Source organism: Dunckerocampus dactyliophorus, chromosome 8 (genome assembly GCF_027744805.1).
Source record: "Dunckerocampus dactyliophorus isolate RoL2022-P2 chromosome 8, RoL_Ddac_1.1, whole genome shotgun sequence".
Classification (NCBI taxonomy): Eukaryota; Metazoa; Chordata; class Actinopteri; order Syngnathiformes; family Syngnathidae; genus Dunckerocampus; species Dunckerocampus dactyliophorus.
Window position 1 is genome coordinate 27,292,547 of NC_072826.1, and position 14,243 is coordinate 27,306,789.

Below are 14,243 nucleotides of genomic sequence, written 5' to 3' on the forward strand. Positions count from 1 at the left end.
TTGTACTCACGTGAAAGATTCCTTCAAAGGGATGCACACTTAGAAGATTTACTCCACCATCATTCAAAGTCATTCACTTATTTTTGTCAATTTATTTCAAAAACATATGTTCCACGTCCATCATGTTGTATTATATTCGTTTAACATGATTGTTCCACAGAAAATGTTTATTTTCCTCTTCTTTCCAATAAAGATATTTCAAAATAACACATTTTAGAGCTTCTGTGTAGGCTCTCAGTCGTACAGGAGTTGTCCATCGAGGAAAAGGCTTCTTGAGACGTCATCTGTACTTCTGTGTAGAAGGTGTCGGACGTTTCGCTCCTCATCCGAAGAGCTTCGTCAGCAAACTAATAAGTGCTGGTAGCTTAGGCCTTAAATACAGTAAGAGTGGGCGGAATTGGTGTGCCAACACCCTCCTCCTATTGGTTCGTTACACTAAGCCTGGGCGGAGCAGTGGTATAATCCTATCCTGTTATTCACACCTACGATAAAAGGGAAGTGTCGCTCCCTGAATTGGGTATGAACGACTCTGATACTGGCTTGTTAGCATCTATTGTTCTGGCTCGGCCCTGCCTTCACCTCATTTGCAAGACTAAGAGCTGTGGGTTTAGGTCTCAGTAACCTGCTGAACACAGGGTCCAAATTAAACCTCAAACCACCATTCCGGTTCAATGATGGGTTCTGTTGTTTGACAAAAATAGCTTCCTTTACTCCTCTTTCAAACCATCTGTTTTCTTTGGCCAAAATCTTTACCTCGCTGTCCTGAAAAGAGTGATTGGTAGCTTTCAGGTGTAGATGTACTGCTGATTGAGGACCACTAGCATTGTCCCTGCGATGTTGATAAAGCCTTTTTTGGAGCATTTGCTTAGTTTCCCCAATGTAGTGCTCTTTGCATTCCTCATCTTTACAGTGGATGGAATAGACCACATTGCTCTGTTTCTGGTTTGGAGCCTTGTCTTTAGGATGCACTAATTTTTGTCTCAGGGTATTTACTGGTTTGAAATAGGTAGGAATTTTGTGTTGCCATAAGATCCTCTGGAGTTTTTCGGAGACCCCCGCTACATAAGGGACTACCACTCCTCTCCTTTTTGCTTCTGTGGGCTTTTGGGTTTCTTTCCCTACTCTCTTCTTTTGACATTTGTTAAAAGCCCACCGTGGGTACCCACAGGTTGAGAGCGCTCTCTGGACATGTTGTGTCTCCTTTTTCTTTCCCTCAGCACTAGTTGGTATTTGTTCCGCTCTATGTTGGAGGGTCCTAATAACCCCTAGTTTATGTTGTAGTGGATGGTTTGATTCAAAAAGCAGGTATTGGTCAGTGTGTGTGGCCTTTCTAAAGACCTCTGTAAGTAGCTGTCTGTCCTTTCCTATAATTACCTTGCAGTCTAAGAAGGCTAGTTGGTTTTCTTTAGTGTCCTCGCGAGTAAATTTGATATTGGTGTCCACCGCATTGATGTGATCTGTGAAAGACAGAATTTCTTGTTTTTTGATTATGACAAAGGTGTCATCCACGTATCTAAACCAGTGCCTTGGTTTTGTCCCTGAGAAGGATGTGAGAGCCTGTTTCTCCATCTCTTCCATGTACAGATTCGCCACTATGGGTGAGACTGGTGAGCCCATAGCACAACCATGAATTTGTCTGTAGAATTTCCCTCTAAACTGAAAATATGTGGTGTTAAGGCAAATTTCCAGTAATTGGCAGATGTGGTCAGCACTAAGTTTTGTTCTCCGATGCAGAGTTGAGTCCTCGAGCAGTCTCTTCCTCACCACCGAGACTGCTGCTGAGGTGGGGACAGATGTGAAAAGTGAAGTCACATCATAAGACACCAAAGTTTCCTCTGGCTCCAATCTGAGGTCTTTGATGCTCGCCACAAACCCTTTTGTGTTCTCTATATGATGATCAGTGTTGCCTACCAAAGGGGATAAGACTGTTTTTACATATTTCGCTACATTGTACGTGGTAGAGTCAATGCTACAGACAATGGGTCTGAGGGGAAACCCTTCCTTGTGGATTTTTGGAAGGCCATAGATACATGGTGTAGCCTCCCCAGGGTATAACCTATGATACATCTGTCTGTCAATTAGTTCTTCCTTCTCTAACTTTTGGAGACAGTGTATGATTTCTTTCTTATACCTACTGGATGGGTCCCTTTTAAGTTGCTCATATGTGTTGGCATCACTAATTAGACTTGTTATTTTTTCCTCGTAGTCCAATGTGTTGAGAACCACTGTGCATCTGCCCTTATCAGCTGGTAAGATGGTGATGCTCTCATCTTTCTGCAGAGCCGCTAATGCTTTCCTCTCCCCTAATGTGATATTGGACGGTGGTGGTTTGGCACTACTGAGAAGGGCCGATATTCTCAGACGAAGGTCCCCTGCCTCTGTTCTAGAAAGGTTATTGTTCCTGATGGCCGATTCAGCTGCTGTGATATAGTCTACTGTGGGTATCGTTTTAGGAGTCACTGAGAAGTTGAGACCCTTGGTTAATACTGCCTTCTCTGTCTCCGAGAGGCTTCTGTCTGACAGATTTTTGATCCAATTTTCTTTAGTATTGGTCTGATTCCCCCCATCCTTAGTGTTTACGACAAGCTGTGGTCGATTTTCCAATAGAAGTTTCTGGAATTTTCCCTTATGCCTTTCTTTGGTTTTGCTATGGTGCTTCATATAACCTGATTTGGTAAATTCACAAACCTCCTGATAGGTTTCGTGCGTAAGCTTGGTTTGCAATCTCTGATAGAAGGTTTCTACTTCAGACTGTTTATTTTTTATCTCTATGTTAAGTCTCCTAATTCTCAAATTCTGTATTTTTCTGATGTAGTTTTGTTGCATTTTCCTTGCCAAGTGTCCTTGCTCAAGGGACGCTTGCCTCATGCATTTGGGGATTAACCTACTCTGCCTGCATCTAAGATTAAATCTGAGGTGGTTCCTTAAATCTGCTAATTTAAGAGTGGACTTTTCTAAGCTACGTACCAGCAGAAGGATGTCTCTCCCAAAGTTGGTCGCAATGCGTCTGTGTAGGCTCTCAGTCGTACAGGAGTTGTCCATCGAGGAAAAGGCTTCTTGAGACGTCATCTGTACTTCTGTGTAGAAGGTGTCGGACGTTTCGCTCCTCATCCGAAGAGCTTCGTCAGCAAACTAATAAGTGCTGGTAGCTTAGGCCTTAAATACAGTAAGAGTGGGCGGAATTGGTGTGCCAACACCCTCCTCCTATTGGTTCGTTACACTAAGCCTGGGCGGAGCAGTGGTATAATCCTATCCTGTTATTCACACCTACGATAAAAGGGAAGTGTCGCTCCCTGAATTGGGTATGAACGACTCTGATACTGGCTTGTTAGCATCTATTGTTCTGGCTCGGCCCTGCCTTCACCTCATTTGCAAGACTAAGAGCTGTGGGTTTAGGTCTCAGTAACCTGCTGAACACAGGGTCCAAATTAAACCAAATTAAACCAAATTTGGAGGAAAAGGGTCCAAATTAAACCAAATTAAACCAAATTTGGACCCTGTGTTCAGCAGGTTACTGAGACCTAAACCCACAGCTCTTAGTCTTGCAAATGAGGTGAAGGCAGGGCCGAGCCAGAACAATAGATGCTAACAAGCCAGTATCAGAGTCGTTCATACCCAATTCAGGGAGCGACACTTCCCTTTTATCGTAGGTGTGAATAACAGGATAGGATTATACCACTGCTCCGCCCAGGCTTAGTGTAACGAACCAATAGGAGGAGGGTGTTGGCACACCAATTCCGCCCACTCTTACTGTATTTAAGGCCTAAGCTACCAGCACTTATTAGTTTGCTGACGAAGCTCTTCGGATGAGGAGCGAAACGTCCGACACCTTCTACACAGAAGTACAGATGACGTCTCAAGAAGCCTTTTCCTCGATGGACAACTCCTGTACGACTGAGAGCCTACACAGACGCATTGCGACCAACTTTGGGAGAGACATCCTTCTGCTGGTACGTAGCTTAGAAAAGTCCACTCTTAAATTAGCAGATTTAAGGAACCACCTCAGATTTAATCTTAGATGCAGGCAGAGTAGGTTAATCCCCAAATGCATGAGGCAAGCGTCCCTTGAGCAAGGACACTTGGCAAGGAAAAGTGTCAGGGTCCAAATTAAACCAAATTTGGACCCTGTGTTCAGCAGGTTACTGAGACCTAAACCCACAGCTCTTAGTCTTGCAAATGAGGTGAAGGCAGGGCCGAGCCAGAACAATAGATGCTAACAAGCCAGTATCAGAGTCGTTCATACCCAATTCAGGGAGCGACACTTCCCTTTTATCGTAGGTGTGAATAACAGGATAGGATTATACCACTGCTCCGCCCAGGCTTAGTGTAACGAACCAATAGGAGGAGGGTGTTGGCACACCAATTCCGCCCACTCTTACTGTATTTAAGGCCTAAGCTACCAGCACTTATTAGTTTGCTGACGAAGCTCTTCGGATGAGGAGCGAAACGTCCGACACCTTCTACACAGAAGTACAGATGACGTCTCAAGAAGCCTTTTCCTCGATGGACAACTCCTGTACGACTGAGAGCCTACACAGACGCATTGCGACCAACTTTGGGAGAGACATCCTTCTGCTGGTACGTAGCTTAGAAAAGTCCACTCTTAAATTAGCAGATTTAAGGAACCACCTCAGATTTAATCTTAGATGCAGGCAGAGTAGGTTAATCCCCAAATGCATGAGGCAAGCGTCCCTTGAGCAAGGACACTTGGCAAGGAAAATGCAACAAAACTACATCAGAAAAATACAGAATTTGAGAATTAGGAGACTTAACATAGAGATAAAAAATAAACAGTCTGAAGTAGAAACCTTCTATCAGAGATTGCAAACCAAGCTTACGCACGAAACCTATCAGGAGGTTTGTGAATTTACCAAATCAGGTTATATGAAGCACCATAGCAAAACCAAAGAAAGGCATAAGGGAAAATTCCAGAAACTTCTATTGGAAAATCGACCACAGCTTGTCGTAAACACTAAGGATGGGGGGAATCAGACCAATACTAAAGAAAATTGGATCAAAAATCTGTCAGACAGAAGCCTCTCGGAGACAGAGAAGGCAGTATTAACCAAGGGTCTCAACTTCTCAGTGACTCCTAAAACGATACCCACAGTAGACTATATCACAGCAGCTGAATCGGCCATCAGGAACAATAACCTTTCTAGAACAGAGGCAGGGGACCTTCGTCTGAGAATATCGGCCCTTCTCAGTAGTGCCAAACCACCACCGTCCAATATCACATTAGGGGAGAGGAAAGCATTAGCGGCTCTGCAGAAAGATGAGAGCATCACCATCTTACCAGCTGATAAGGGCAGATGCACAGTGGTTCTCAACACATTGGACTACGAGGAAAAAATAACAAGTCTAATTAGTGATGCCAACACATATGAGCAACTTAAAAGGGACCCATCCAGTAGGTATAAGAAAGAAATCATACACTGTCTCCAAAAGTTAGAGAAGGAAGAACTAATTGACAGACAGATGTATCATAGGTTATACCCTGGGGAGGCTACACCATGTATCTATGGCCTTCCAAAAATCCACAAGGAAGGGTTTCCCCTCAGACCCATTGTCTGTAGCATTGACTCTACCACGTACAATGTAGCGAAATATGTAAAAACAGTCTTATCCCCTTTGGTAGGCAACACTGATCATCATATAGAGAACACAAAAGGGTTTGTGGCGAGCATCAAAGACCTCAGATTGGAGCCAGAGGAAACTTTGGTGTCTTATGATGTGACTTCACTTTTCACATCTGTCCCCACCTCAGCAGCAGTCTCGGTGGTGAGGAAGAGACTGCTCGAGGACTCAACTCTGCATCGGAGAACAAAACTTAGTGCTGACCACATCTGCCAATTACTGGAAATTTGCCTTAACACCACATATTTTCAGTTTAGAGGGAAATTCTACAGACAAATTCATGGTTGTGCTATGGGCTCACCAGTCTCACCCATAGTGGCGAATCTGTACATGGAAGAGATGGAGAAACAGGCTCTCACATCCTTCTCAGGGACAAAACCAAGGCACTGGTTTAGATACGTGGATGACACCTTTGTCATAATCAAAAAACAAGAAATTCTGTCTTTCACAGATCACATCAATGCGGTGGACACCAATATCAAATTTACTCGCGAGGACACTAAAGAAAACCAACTAGCCTTCTTAGACTGCAAGGTAATTATAGGAAAGGACAGACAGCTACTTACAGAGGTCTTTAGAAAGGCCACACACACTGACCAATACCTGCTTTTTGAATCAAACCATCCACTACAACATAAACTAGGGGTTATTAGGACCCTCCAACATAGAGCGGAACAAATACCAACTAGTGCTGAGGGAAAGAAAAAGGAGACACAACATGTCCAGAGAGCGCTCTCAACCTGTGGGTACCCACGGTGGGCTTTTAACAAATGTCAAAAGAAGAGAGTAGGGAAAGAAACCCAAAAGCCCACAGAAGCAAAAAGGAGAGGAGTGGTAGTCCCTTATGTAGCGGGGGTCTCCGAAAAACTCCAGAGGATCTTATGGCAACACAAAATTCCTACCTATTTCAAACCAGTAAATACCCTGAGACAAAAATTAGTGCATCCTAAAGACAAGGCTCCAAACCAGAAACAGAGCAATGTGGTCTATTCCATCCACTGTAAAGATGAGGAATGCAAAGAGCACTACATTGGGGAAACTAAGCAAATGCTCCAAAAAAGGCTTTATCAACATCGCAGGGACAATGCTAGTGGTCCTCAATCAGCAGTACATCTACACCTGAAAGCTACCAATCACTCTTTTCAGGACAGCGAGGTAAAGATTTTGGCCAAAGAAAACAGATGGAAAGAGGAGTAAAGGAAGCTATTTTTGTCAAACAACAGAACCCATCATTGAACCGGAATGGTGGTTTGAGGTTTAATTTGGACCCTGTGTTCAGCAGGTTACTGAGACCTAAACCCACAGCTCTTAGTCTTGCAAATGAGGTGAAGGCAGGGCCGAGCCAGAACAATAGATGCTAACAAGCCAGTATCAGAGTCGTTCATACCCAATTCAGGGAGCGACACTTCCCTTTTATCGTAGGTGTGAATAACAGGATAGGATTATACCACTGCTCCGCCCAGGCTTAGTGTAACGAACCAATAGGAGGAGGGTGTTGGCACACCAATTCCGCCCACTCTTACTGTATTTAAGGCCTAAGCTACCAGCACTTATTAGTTTGCTGACGAAGCTCTTCGGATGAGGAGCGAAACGTCCGACACCTTCTACACAGAAGTACAGATGACGTCTCAAGAAGCCTTTTCCTCACATTTTAGAGCTGTAATTGTAGCGCCGTGAAACCGTGATATTTTTGCCGAAGGTTATCATACCGTCAGAATCTCATACCGGCCCATGCCTAGTGAGCAGTGAGCATGCTCAGTAAAGTCATCTTCATGTTATACTATCATGGCATCAACACCAACCAGACTGGTATCGTCTTTCACTGCTTTTAACTTTGCTAAAAATACTACAAGATAATGAAATATTCCTAATTGTAGAAAATGTGTGTATGTGTGTAAGTTTCTTCAAGACATTCTGGACACATTGTTCTCCATTCTGGACGACAACACAGACAAATATGGACCTCTGGTCTTCCAGTCTTTGGTAAGTTGCTCTACATTTCTTCTATGTGCAGGGAAGCAAAGAAAAATCAAGAGTTTAGTGTCAGATGTTGACTGACACGTTTGTGTGTCGTTGCTTTCGAACGTCCTCAGTAAGGCGATTAGTGTAGAATGGAAAACACGATCGTGTGACCTCACACAGGCACTACCTGGATGAAAAGAAGATTTTATGCTGTAACTGTGACGTTTATTGGCCGTTGCAATGCTAATATTTGCAATGACGGGAGCCATGATGCTTTTCGTCCTCAGGTTTTCATCATCAACCTGCTCAGGGACAGCAAATATTTCCACTTCAGACCTGTCATGGACACGTACATCCATAAACACTTTGCTGGTGCTTTGGCCTACAAGTGAGTGTGTAAAATTACTGATTAAGGTTATCATGCCCAATGTTGTAAATGAGTTCCCTTGGCAGGATGAAATGTGATATTAAAGATTTCACTAGATCTGGCATCTCTACTGAGACTGCTGACCCCGCGACCCGGACCTGGATGAGCGGACAAAAATGGATAGACGGATGGATGGATATTAACTCATTCAATCCCAGCCTATTTGTCAAAAGACAACCCCTTCAGTACCCACCATTTTAGACAATTTTGACAGATTTTTCAAGGCACACAGAATATTGTGTTCTATGGCTATACGTATAAACATGGAACCTACCAAAAGAAAGATTAGACTCTCGTCTTTCATCAGAAAAATAAGTTTGTTTCTCCCTTTTTCCGTTCTTTAGTAATCAGCAGTAGAAAATAGGTAAGTTTCAGGAAAATATCGGTTCCCAAAAAGAAAAGGGAGAAAAACCGCTTTTTGTGTACAGATACATTTCAAGCATAACTTCAAATTTTTTGCTTTTGTGACAGTTCAAAGATCTAAACAACTATACCAACATAAACAACACAAAAATGGGTTGCTTTACATCAAAATAACAATTTATTTACAAATACAGTACAGTGTTCCCTTGTTTATCGCGGGGGAAAGGTTCCCAAAATAGCCCGCAATAAGTGAAATCCGTGAAGTAGCCAACTATATTTTTGTACAATTATTATATCTGTTTTAGGCTGTAAAACCCCTCACCATACACTTTGTACACTCTTTAGCAAATTTGATCACATTTCTCTCTCGTGTAAACGCTCTCAAAGTTCAAATTTCGTTAGAATTTTAATGGTCACAAGAAATTAAGTGACTCACACATATTTCACTCTGATCATGGCTTGCCCTGGCGCTGTTAGGCTGTAGCGTTTTTGCATCCTTGTTAAAACATATTCCTCCTCATCGTCCTCCATGAACCGAAGATTCATTTACAACATTCCAGGCTGCCTACAGCCGCGTAACTTCTGCCTTCATTCAGCATGTATGACAATAGGAAACAGGCAGTCCTGCATGAAGGAGATTGATTGACAATGGTCTACAGCCAATCAGAACGCAGAACACAATGAGCATGTTCTCCCTTAGCCAATCAGAGCTGTTGTGAACGGAACACGGCTGGACACGTCTTCAACTCTCACATGAGTATACACCACCCTCTACTGGTAGCAGTAGTAAATACAATAACAGACACATACAACAGAGCACCGATAGATCACTCTAAGGACGGAGAACACAATGCACAAAAAAAAACAAGCAAAATTGCACAAAATGAGTGAAAGAGTGAGTCTGCGAAAGGTGAGCCGCAATGTAGCGAGGGAACACTGTATAACACCATGAACTATTCACACTTTTCACATTTGGACCTAAACCGTGTGTGTGCATGCTTGTCAACGCGTGCGTGCGTGTGTGTGCATGCGTTAAAATTTCCCTACAATGCGTGACCTTCTGCATGCTACACTCCTCCATGCTCTCCCACTTCCTCCTTGCTGTCGAGTGTGTGTTTCATGCAAAAGAGCCATGGCAAGCTCTTATCAAATTCACTTCTGCCATCTTGTGGTCGTTTTTATGGCTTAAAACAAAAAAACAGTGACATCTTTTAGTGTGCAATTGCATCATCACCTCTTTTTGCCTCTCACGCAAAAAAAACTTAAAAGACATATAAGTATGTCTTTCGGGCGTTCAGGTTTATAAAAACGTATAAATACGTCTTTGGTATTGGATGAGTTAATCATTAATATTGGTCCCCCTCTACGCCACCAGTCCAGTTTGTAGAAATCTGGTCATTGAAGTTGTGTTTGTGTATCAGGGAGCTGATCCGATGTCTAAAGTGGTCAATGGAGCGTTCTGTTGAGGCGGTCCGACAAGATCACACCCAGGAAGTCATGAGGGTAACATTTCTGTAAATATATGTAAATTATTTTCTTCAGATGATTTATATGTACCGTGTATTTTCATACCACCAACAGGCTCTGGAGTATCTGATCAAGTTCATCGTTCAGTCTCGGGTTCTGTACTCTCGTGCCACCTGTGGCTTGGAGGAGGAACAGTTCCGGAGCAGCATCCAGGAACTCTTCCACTCCATCCGTTTGGTTCTCAGCCTGGACCGACCTACTTGTGAGACCCTCATCTTCACACAGGTGAGCAGACCACGCCCACTCATCATTTCCATGGGAGATCTTTTCGGCTAGAAGATGTTGCTTTCTCCTTGGTCTTACTTCAAAGTGTTGAAATGATTTGGGGAAGTTTCTCCCTCAGCTTGTTTGATTTCTTGTGTGCTTCTTTCACTCTTCCTCGCCTTCTCCGACTCCCTCCATCATTTTCCTGCAATATTTCTTTTGGGGGGGGCGCTCTCCCTCTATACGTTCACACCCAGGGTCCCCAACCTGGCCAAGGTCCAAGTCAGGCTCCAACCCCTCCCCCAGGCCAGGTTCCTGGTGGCGTGCAAGTCACCTGTGCTCAGGTGTTGAGCGCCAACACTCTGCGGCCACCGCCTTTGTCAGTAAGTAGACGTGTGGATGAAAGCCCCGCCCCCCGGTCATCGGAATACACACTCACTCGTGTGTGGCTTCACTTCATCACACAAGCGTCTGTGTTGTTAGCAGGAGCGGCTACCAAACGACTTTCTTTTCTTTCCACGTTTGTCTTTTCTTCTCTCAAAGTGGACAAAGACGACTAACAAAGATTTTCCTTTGAGCCGATGTCTTCCCTTGTCACCAAACGTTTGCGATGGTCTGACTTCTTGCAGGCCGCGCTCTTCAACTCTTTCCCGAGCATCTTTGACCAGCTGCTGCACATGTTTGCCGTCCAAGAAGTAGCAGAGTTTGTGCGCGGCACGTTGGCAAGCGTGCCGTCCACGCTGCACGTGGGACACGCCATGGACGCCGTCAAGCTGCAGTTCATCGCTCGCACCGTAGACAGCAGGCTCTTTTCTTTCCCAGGTATTCTTGCCTCAAGAAAAACACTTTTCACTTTAATCACCACTGCCATTTCATTAGCATTAGCATTTACACATTTGGTACCATGTAGAAGTACTGGGACGGGTGTGTTTTGTTGCTTAGGTGTGTCCTATTACATGACCTATTCAGTCAGTAAATAACACTGAATGTCTACGCTTACTTTCAGGTTGGGTTAGGATAGGTTTTGCCTTTGTAGACTGCATTTAGAGGTGAAAACAATATCAAAACCAGGGACCTGTCTATGGGTGAAAAATGGAGAGAAGATGAAAAGTCAATCAGAAGCATTGCACAAACATTGCTCATAGCCACTACAAGTATTCGGAACGTCCTGAGGAAGAAAAGAAGCACTGGTGTACTAAGTAACAGATGTGGAACAGGTAAAGCAAGGAAAAGATCAGCAGGTGATGACAGAAACATTGTGAGAGCTGCAAAGAATAACTGTTGACATCATCTGTGACATCAGCAACAACCTACAGGGGGCAGGAGCGAAGGTATCACTAGACTTCATCAACAAAAGTACAATGATACACCACAAGATGCTAACCACTCATTACCTGGGCAACAAAACACACCTGTCAGTCACATGTTGCAATACTTTTGCTCACATGAAAAATGGGTGGGTTCAAACAAAAGGTTCTGTCTTCTAAGTTGTGCGTTAGGGCTGTCAAAAATAACGCGTTAACGGCAGTAACTAATTTATTTCATTCAATGCGTTAAATGTTTTTGTGTAGTTAGCATGCGCACCACAGCAAGCACGCCTCTCTGTCATGACGGCAGAGTCTGATGCTCTCTTATAACTTCATTCTGACCTGAACACTTAAACAGCAGTACAATTCCAACACCTACTGTATGTATCTCCAACTCACACACGTCTCTAGTCAGTTCATCCTGGGAATGACACTTCCTCATTCTCATTACAAGAACACGAGATGCATTCAGGACACTCCGAACATCTCAAAAACGGCTTTATACTGCATGTGTGTGTGTGAATGACATTTTCAGTCCATTTGGAGCTGTTAATCCATACAAATATATATTTCTTTCTGGTCATTAAATACAGGAAAAATGGGCATATTTCAGACAAAGTTGCTAATGGTGTTTAATCATGATTAATTAATTTAAAAATCGTGATTAATCTTATTAAAATTTGTAATCATTTGACAGCCCCTAGTTACGTTATCATTTCATAGCGTGGTGAATATGCAGGTCACAACTCGTCGACAAGTGTTTAGGAATTGTTGGATTGTGTATTTTCTGAGTTTTTATTAATTTGCGTTCTTCACTGCTGTTTCCGGGTCATGTGATTGTTGTTGGCAACTGTTGCTAAGTGTTTGTTCAGTCGAGAGTAAACGGTTTATACCACTTATCCCCAGCCTCTGAATCACATCTCCACATTTGGTGACCCTCGACGCGAGTAATACAGGCTCAGGCAAAATGATCTGACACATTTGTAGGTTAAATAAAAGGCAAATAAAGTAAAGAAACAAGAAAGTGTTTTTATTTTGGAAAAGTACATATAATGCCATTCTGTTTCATTATGTTTTAAAAATGAAACCAGTCAAATGGGATCCATTATTGTCCACACACTCAATGCAGATCCAGTAGCTGTGAAGTTGGTAACCCATAACAAGATGGTGTTTGGAGCTGCTATGGGATCATGTCTACCAAGATTGAAGTGCAAACGGAACAGTTTCAGTTGCAGTTACAGATTCGTTTGTTTTGATAAACGTTTCCACAATGAAAGCGCGATGCTCGCCAGTCCAATTCATGGCAGCAACTGAAAAAGAAACGAAAAACAATGGCATTATAAAGAAACAAAGCAAAATGGCATTACACTAGGTCCCCAACTTACAAACACCCGACTAGCAAACACTCGCCGATACGAACACAAGCCGACTGGTTTATATTTTATTTTATGGTGCCCTGTAGTGCTTAGGAATCAGTATGTATACTGCTACTGTACATGCTTGACCAGTAGAGGGCACTGTGACACCGCTAATGGGACCAAGAGGCAGCCTTAGAGCTAATGAGATTAACAGACGCTGGGCAGAGAAAGCTTCCGGTAAAGCTAGGAAGGCTAGGTTTTAGCTGTATGATACAACCCGGACAGAGCGTGTGATTAAAGTTTATGAAGAGTTAATAGGCCTGCTTAATTCTACACCACCCACAGAACACTACCTCTTTTAGAAGAGTCTAACGACGACGACGACTTGTCCTTTTTTTCAATATCTCCTCCTCCACCACCACAACGACGTATCCTCGACCACTCCTCTTCAAAGGTAAATAACATTTATCATTACGTATTATTATATCACTTTTATTAATGTTTTTTTCATTAATTATCCTGGTTTAATATTACTACTGCATCCAAACTCATATTTACATACATACACATATACTGTATATGTATACACGTACATGTAGTACCTATATCATTGCTAATATTAATTTTGTTTCGACTTAAGAACGATTCGACTTAAGAACGGTCGTCTGGAACCAATTGTGTTTGTTAGTTGGGGACCTAGTGTATATGAAAAAAATGGCATTATATGTACTTTTTGAAAATAAAAACACTTTTTTGTTTCTTTACATTATTTGCCTTTTTTTTTAACCTACAAATGTGTCAGATCATTTTGCCTGACCCTGTATGTCGACTGACAACGATAACAGAGCGGCAGTTACAAAAAAAGTGTGTAATCATTTCACCCGCCCTATTGTGCGTTTGTCCAGATGTAAATACAATACGTGCAAATAAAAGCTCTCTGCTCTCATATTCATCTTTTCATGTCAAAGCCAAATGTCCACAGCAGAAATCAAGGAAGTAACCTCACCTAACCTCCTTTTCCAATACTCCTGGAGGTCACTGTATGCTTACTTTCTTATAGTCATGACAGTGGAAACAAAAAACAAAAACAAAAACAAACAAAAAACCCTCCATCTAACCTAAAAAAACCTCACTAAATACAGTATAAGAAAATGAAAATCTACTCAATAAGAAGAGAAAATGAACCTACCCCAGATATGAATATTCATTCACACAACCACTGGGACCTCATAAGGTGCACACAATGAAGTACTTTTTCCAATCTCTTGCACGCTTTGTGTGTTTTCCTAGAGTCTCGAAGGATCCTACTTCCTGTGGTTCTTCATCACATTCATCTTCATCTCAGGCATCAGAAAGAACTTCTCATGTGCTGTGGAATTCTCACTTCTCTCTTCTCTGTCGTCCAGACCACCTCCCTGGTATCACACGCACACACACACACACACATGCATGCACATG

At 42.8% G+C, this 14,243-nt stretch overlaps 1 protein-coding gene across 6 annotated transcripts in view; it reads left to right on the forward strand.

The window, feature by feature from the left end:
• The window catches only part of LOC129186192 (dedicator of cytokinesis protein 3-like), a 48,769-nt gene that overhangs the window by 15,387 nt on the left and 19,139 nt on the right, over window positions 1–14,243 (forward strand). For 5 of the 6 annotated variants that reach the window (XM_054784206.1, XM_054784205.1, XM_054784208.1 and 2 more), the window contains exons 20-26: window positions 7,537–7,620; window positions 7,887–7,987; window positions 9,811–9,892; window positions 9,971–10,141; window positions 10,378–10,503; window positions 10,750–10,942; window positions 14,076–14,203. In XM_054784206.1, coding sequence (XP_054640181.1) covers window positions 7,537–7,620; window positions 7,887–7,987; window positions 9,811–9,892; window positions 9,971–10,141; window positions 10,378–10,503; window positions 10,750–10,942; window positions 14,076–14,203 — 885 coding nt within the window. The remainder of the gene's footprint in view (window positions 1–7,536; window positions 7,621–7,886; window positions 7,988–9,810; window positions 9,893–9,970; window positions 10,142–10,377; window positions 10,504–10,749; window positions 10,943–14,075; window positions 14,204–14,243) is intronic. The other variant, XM_054784207.1, reaches the window with a different exon arrangement.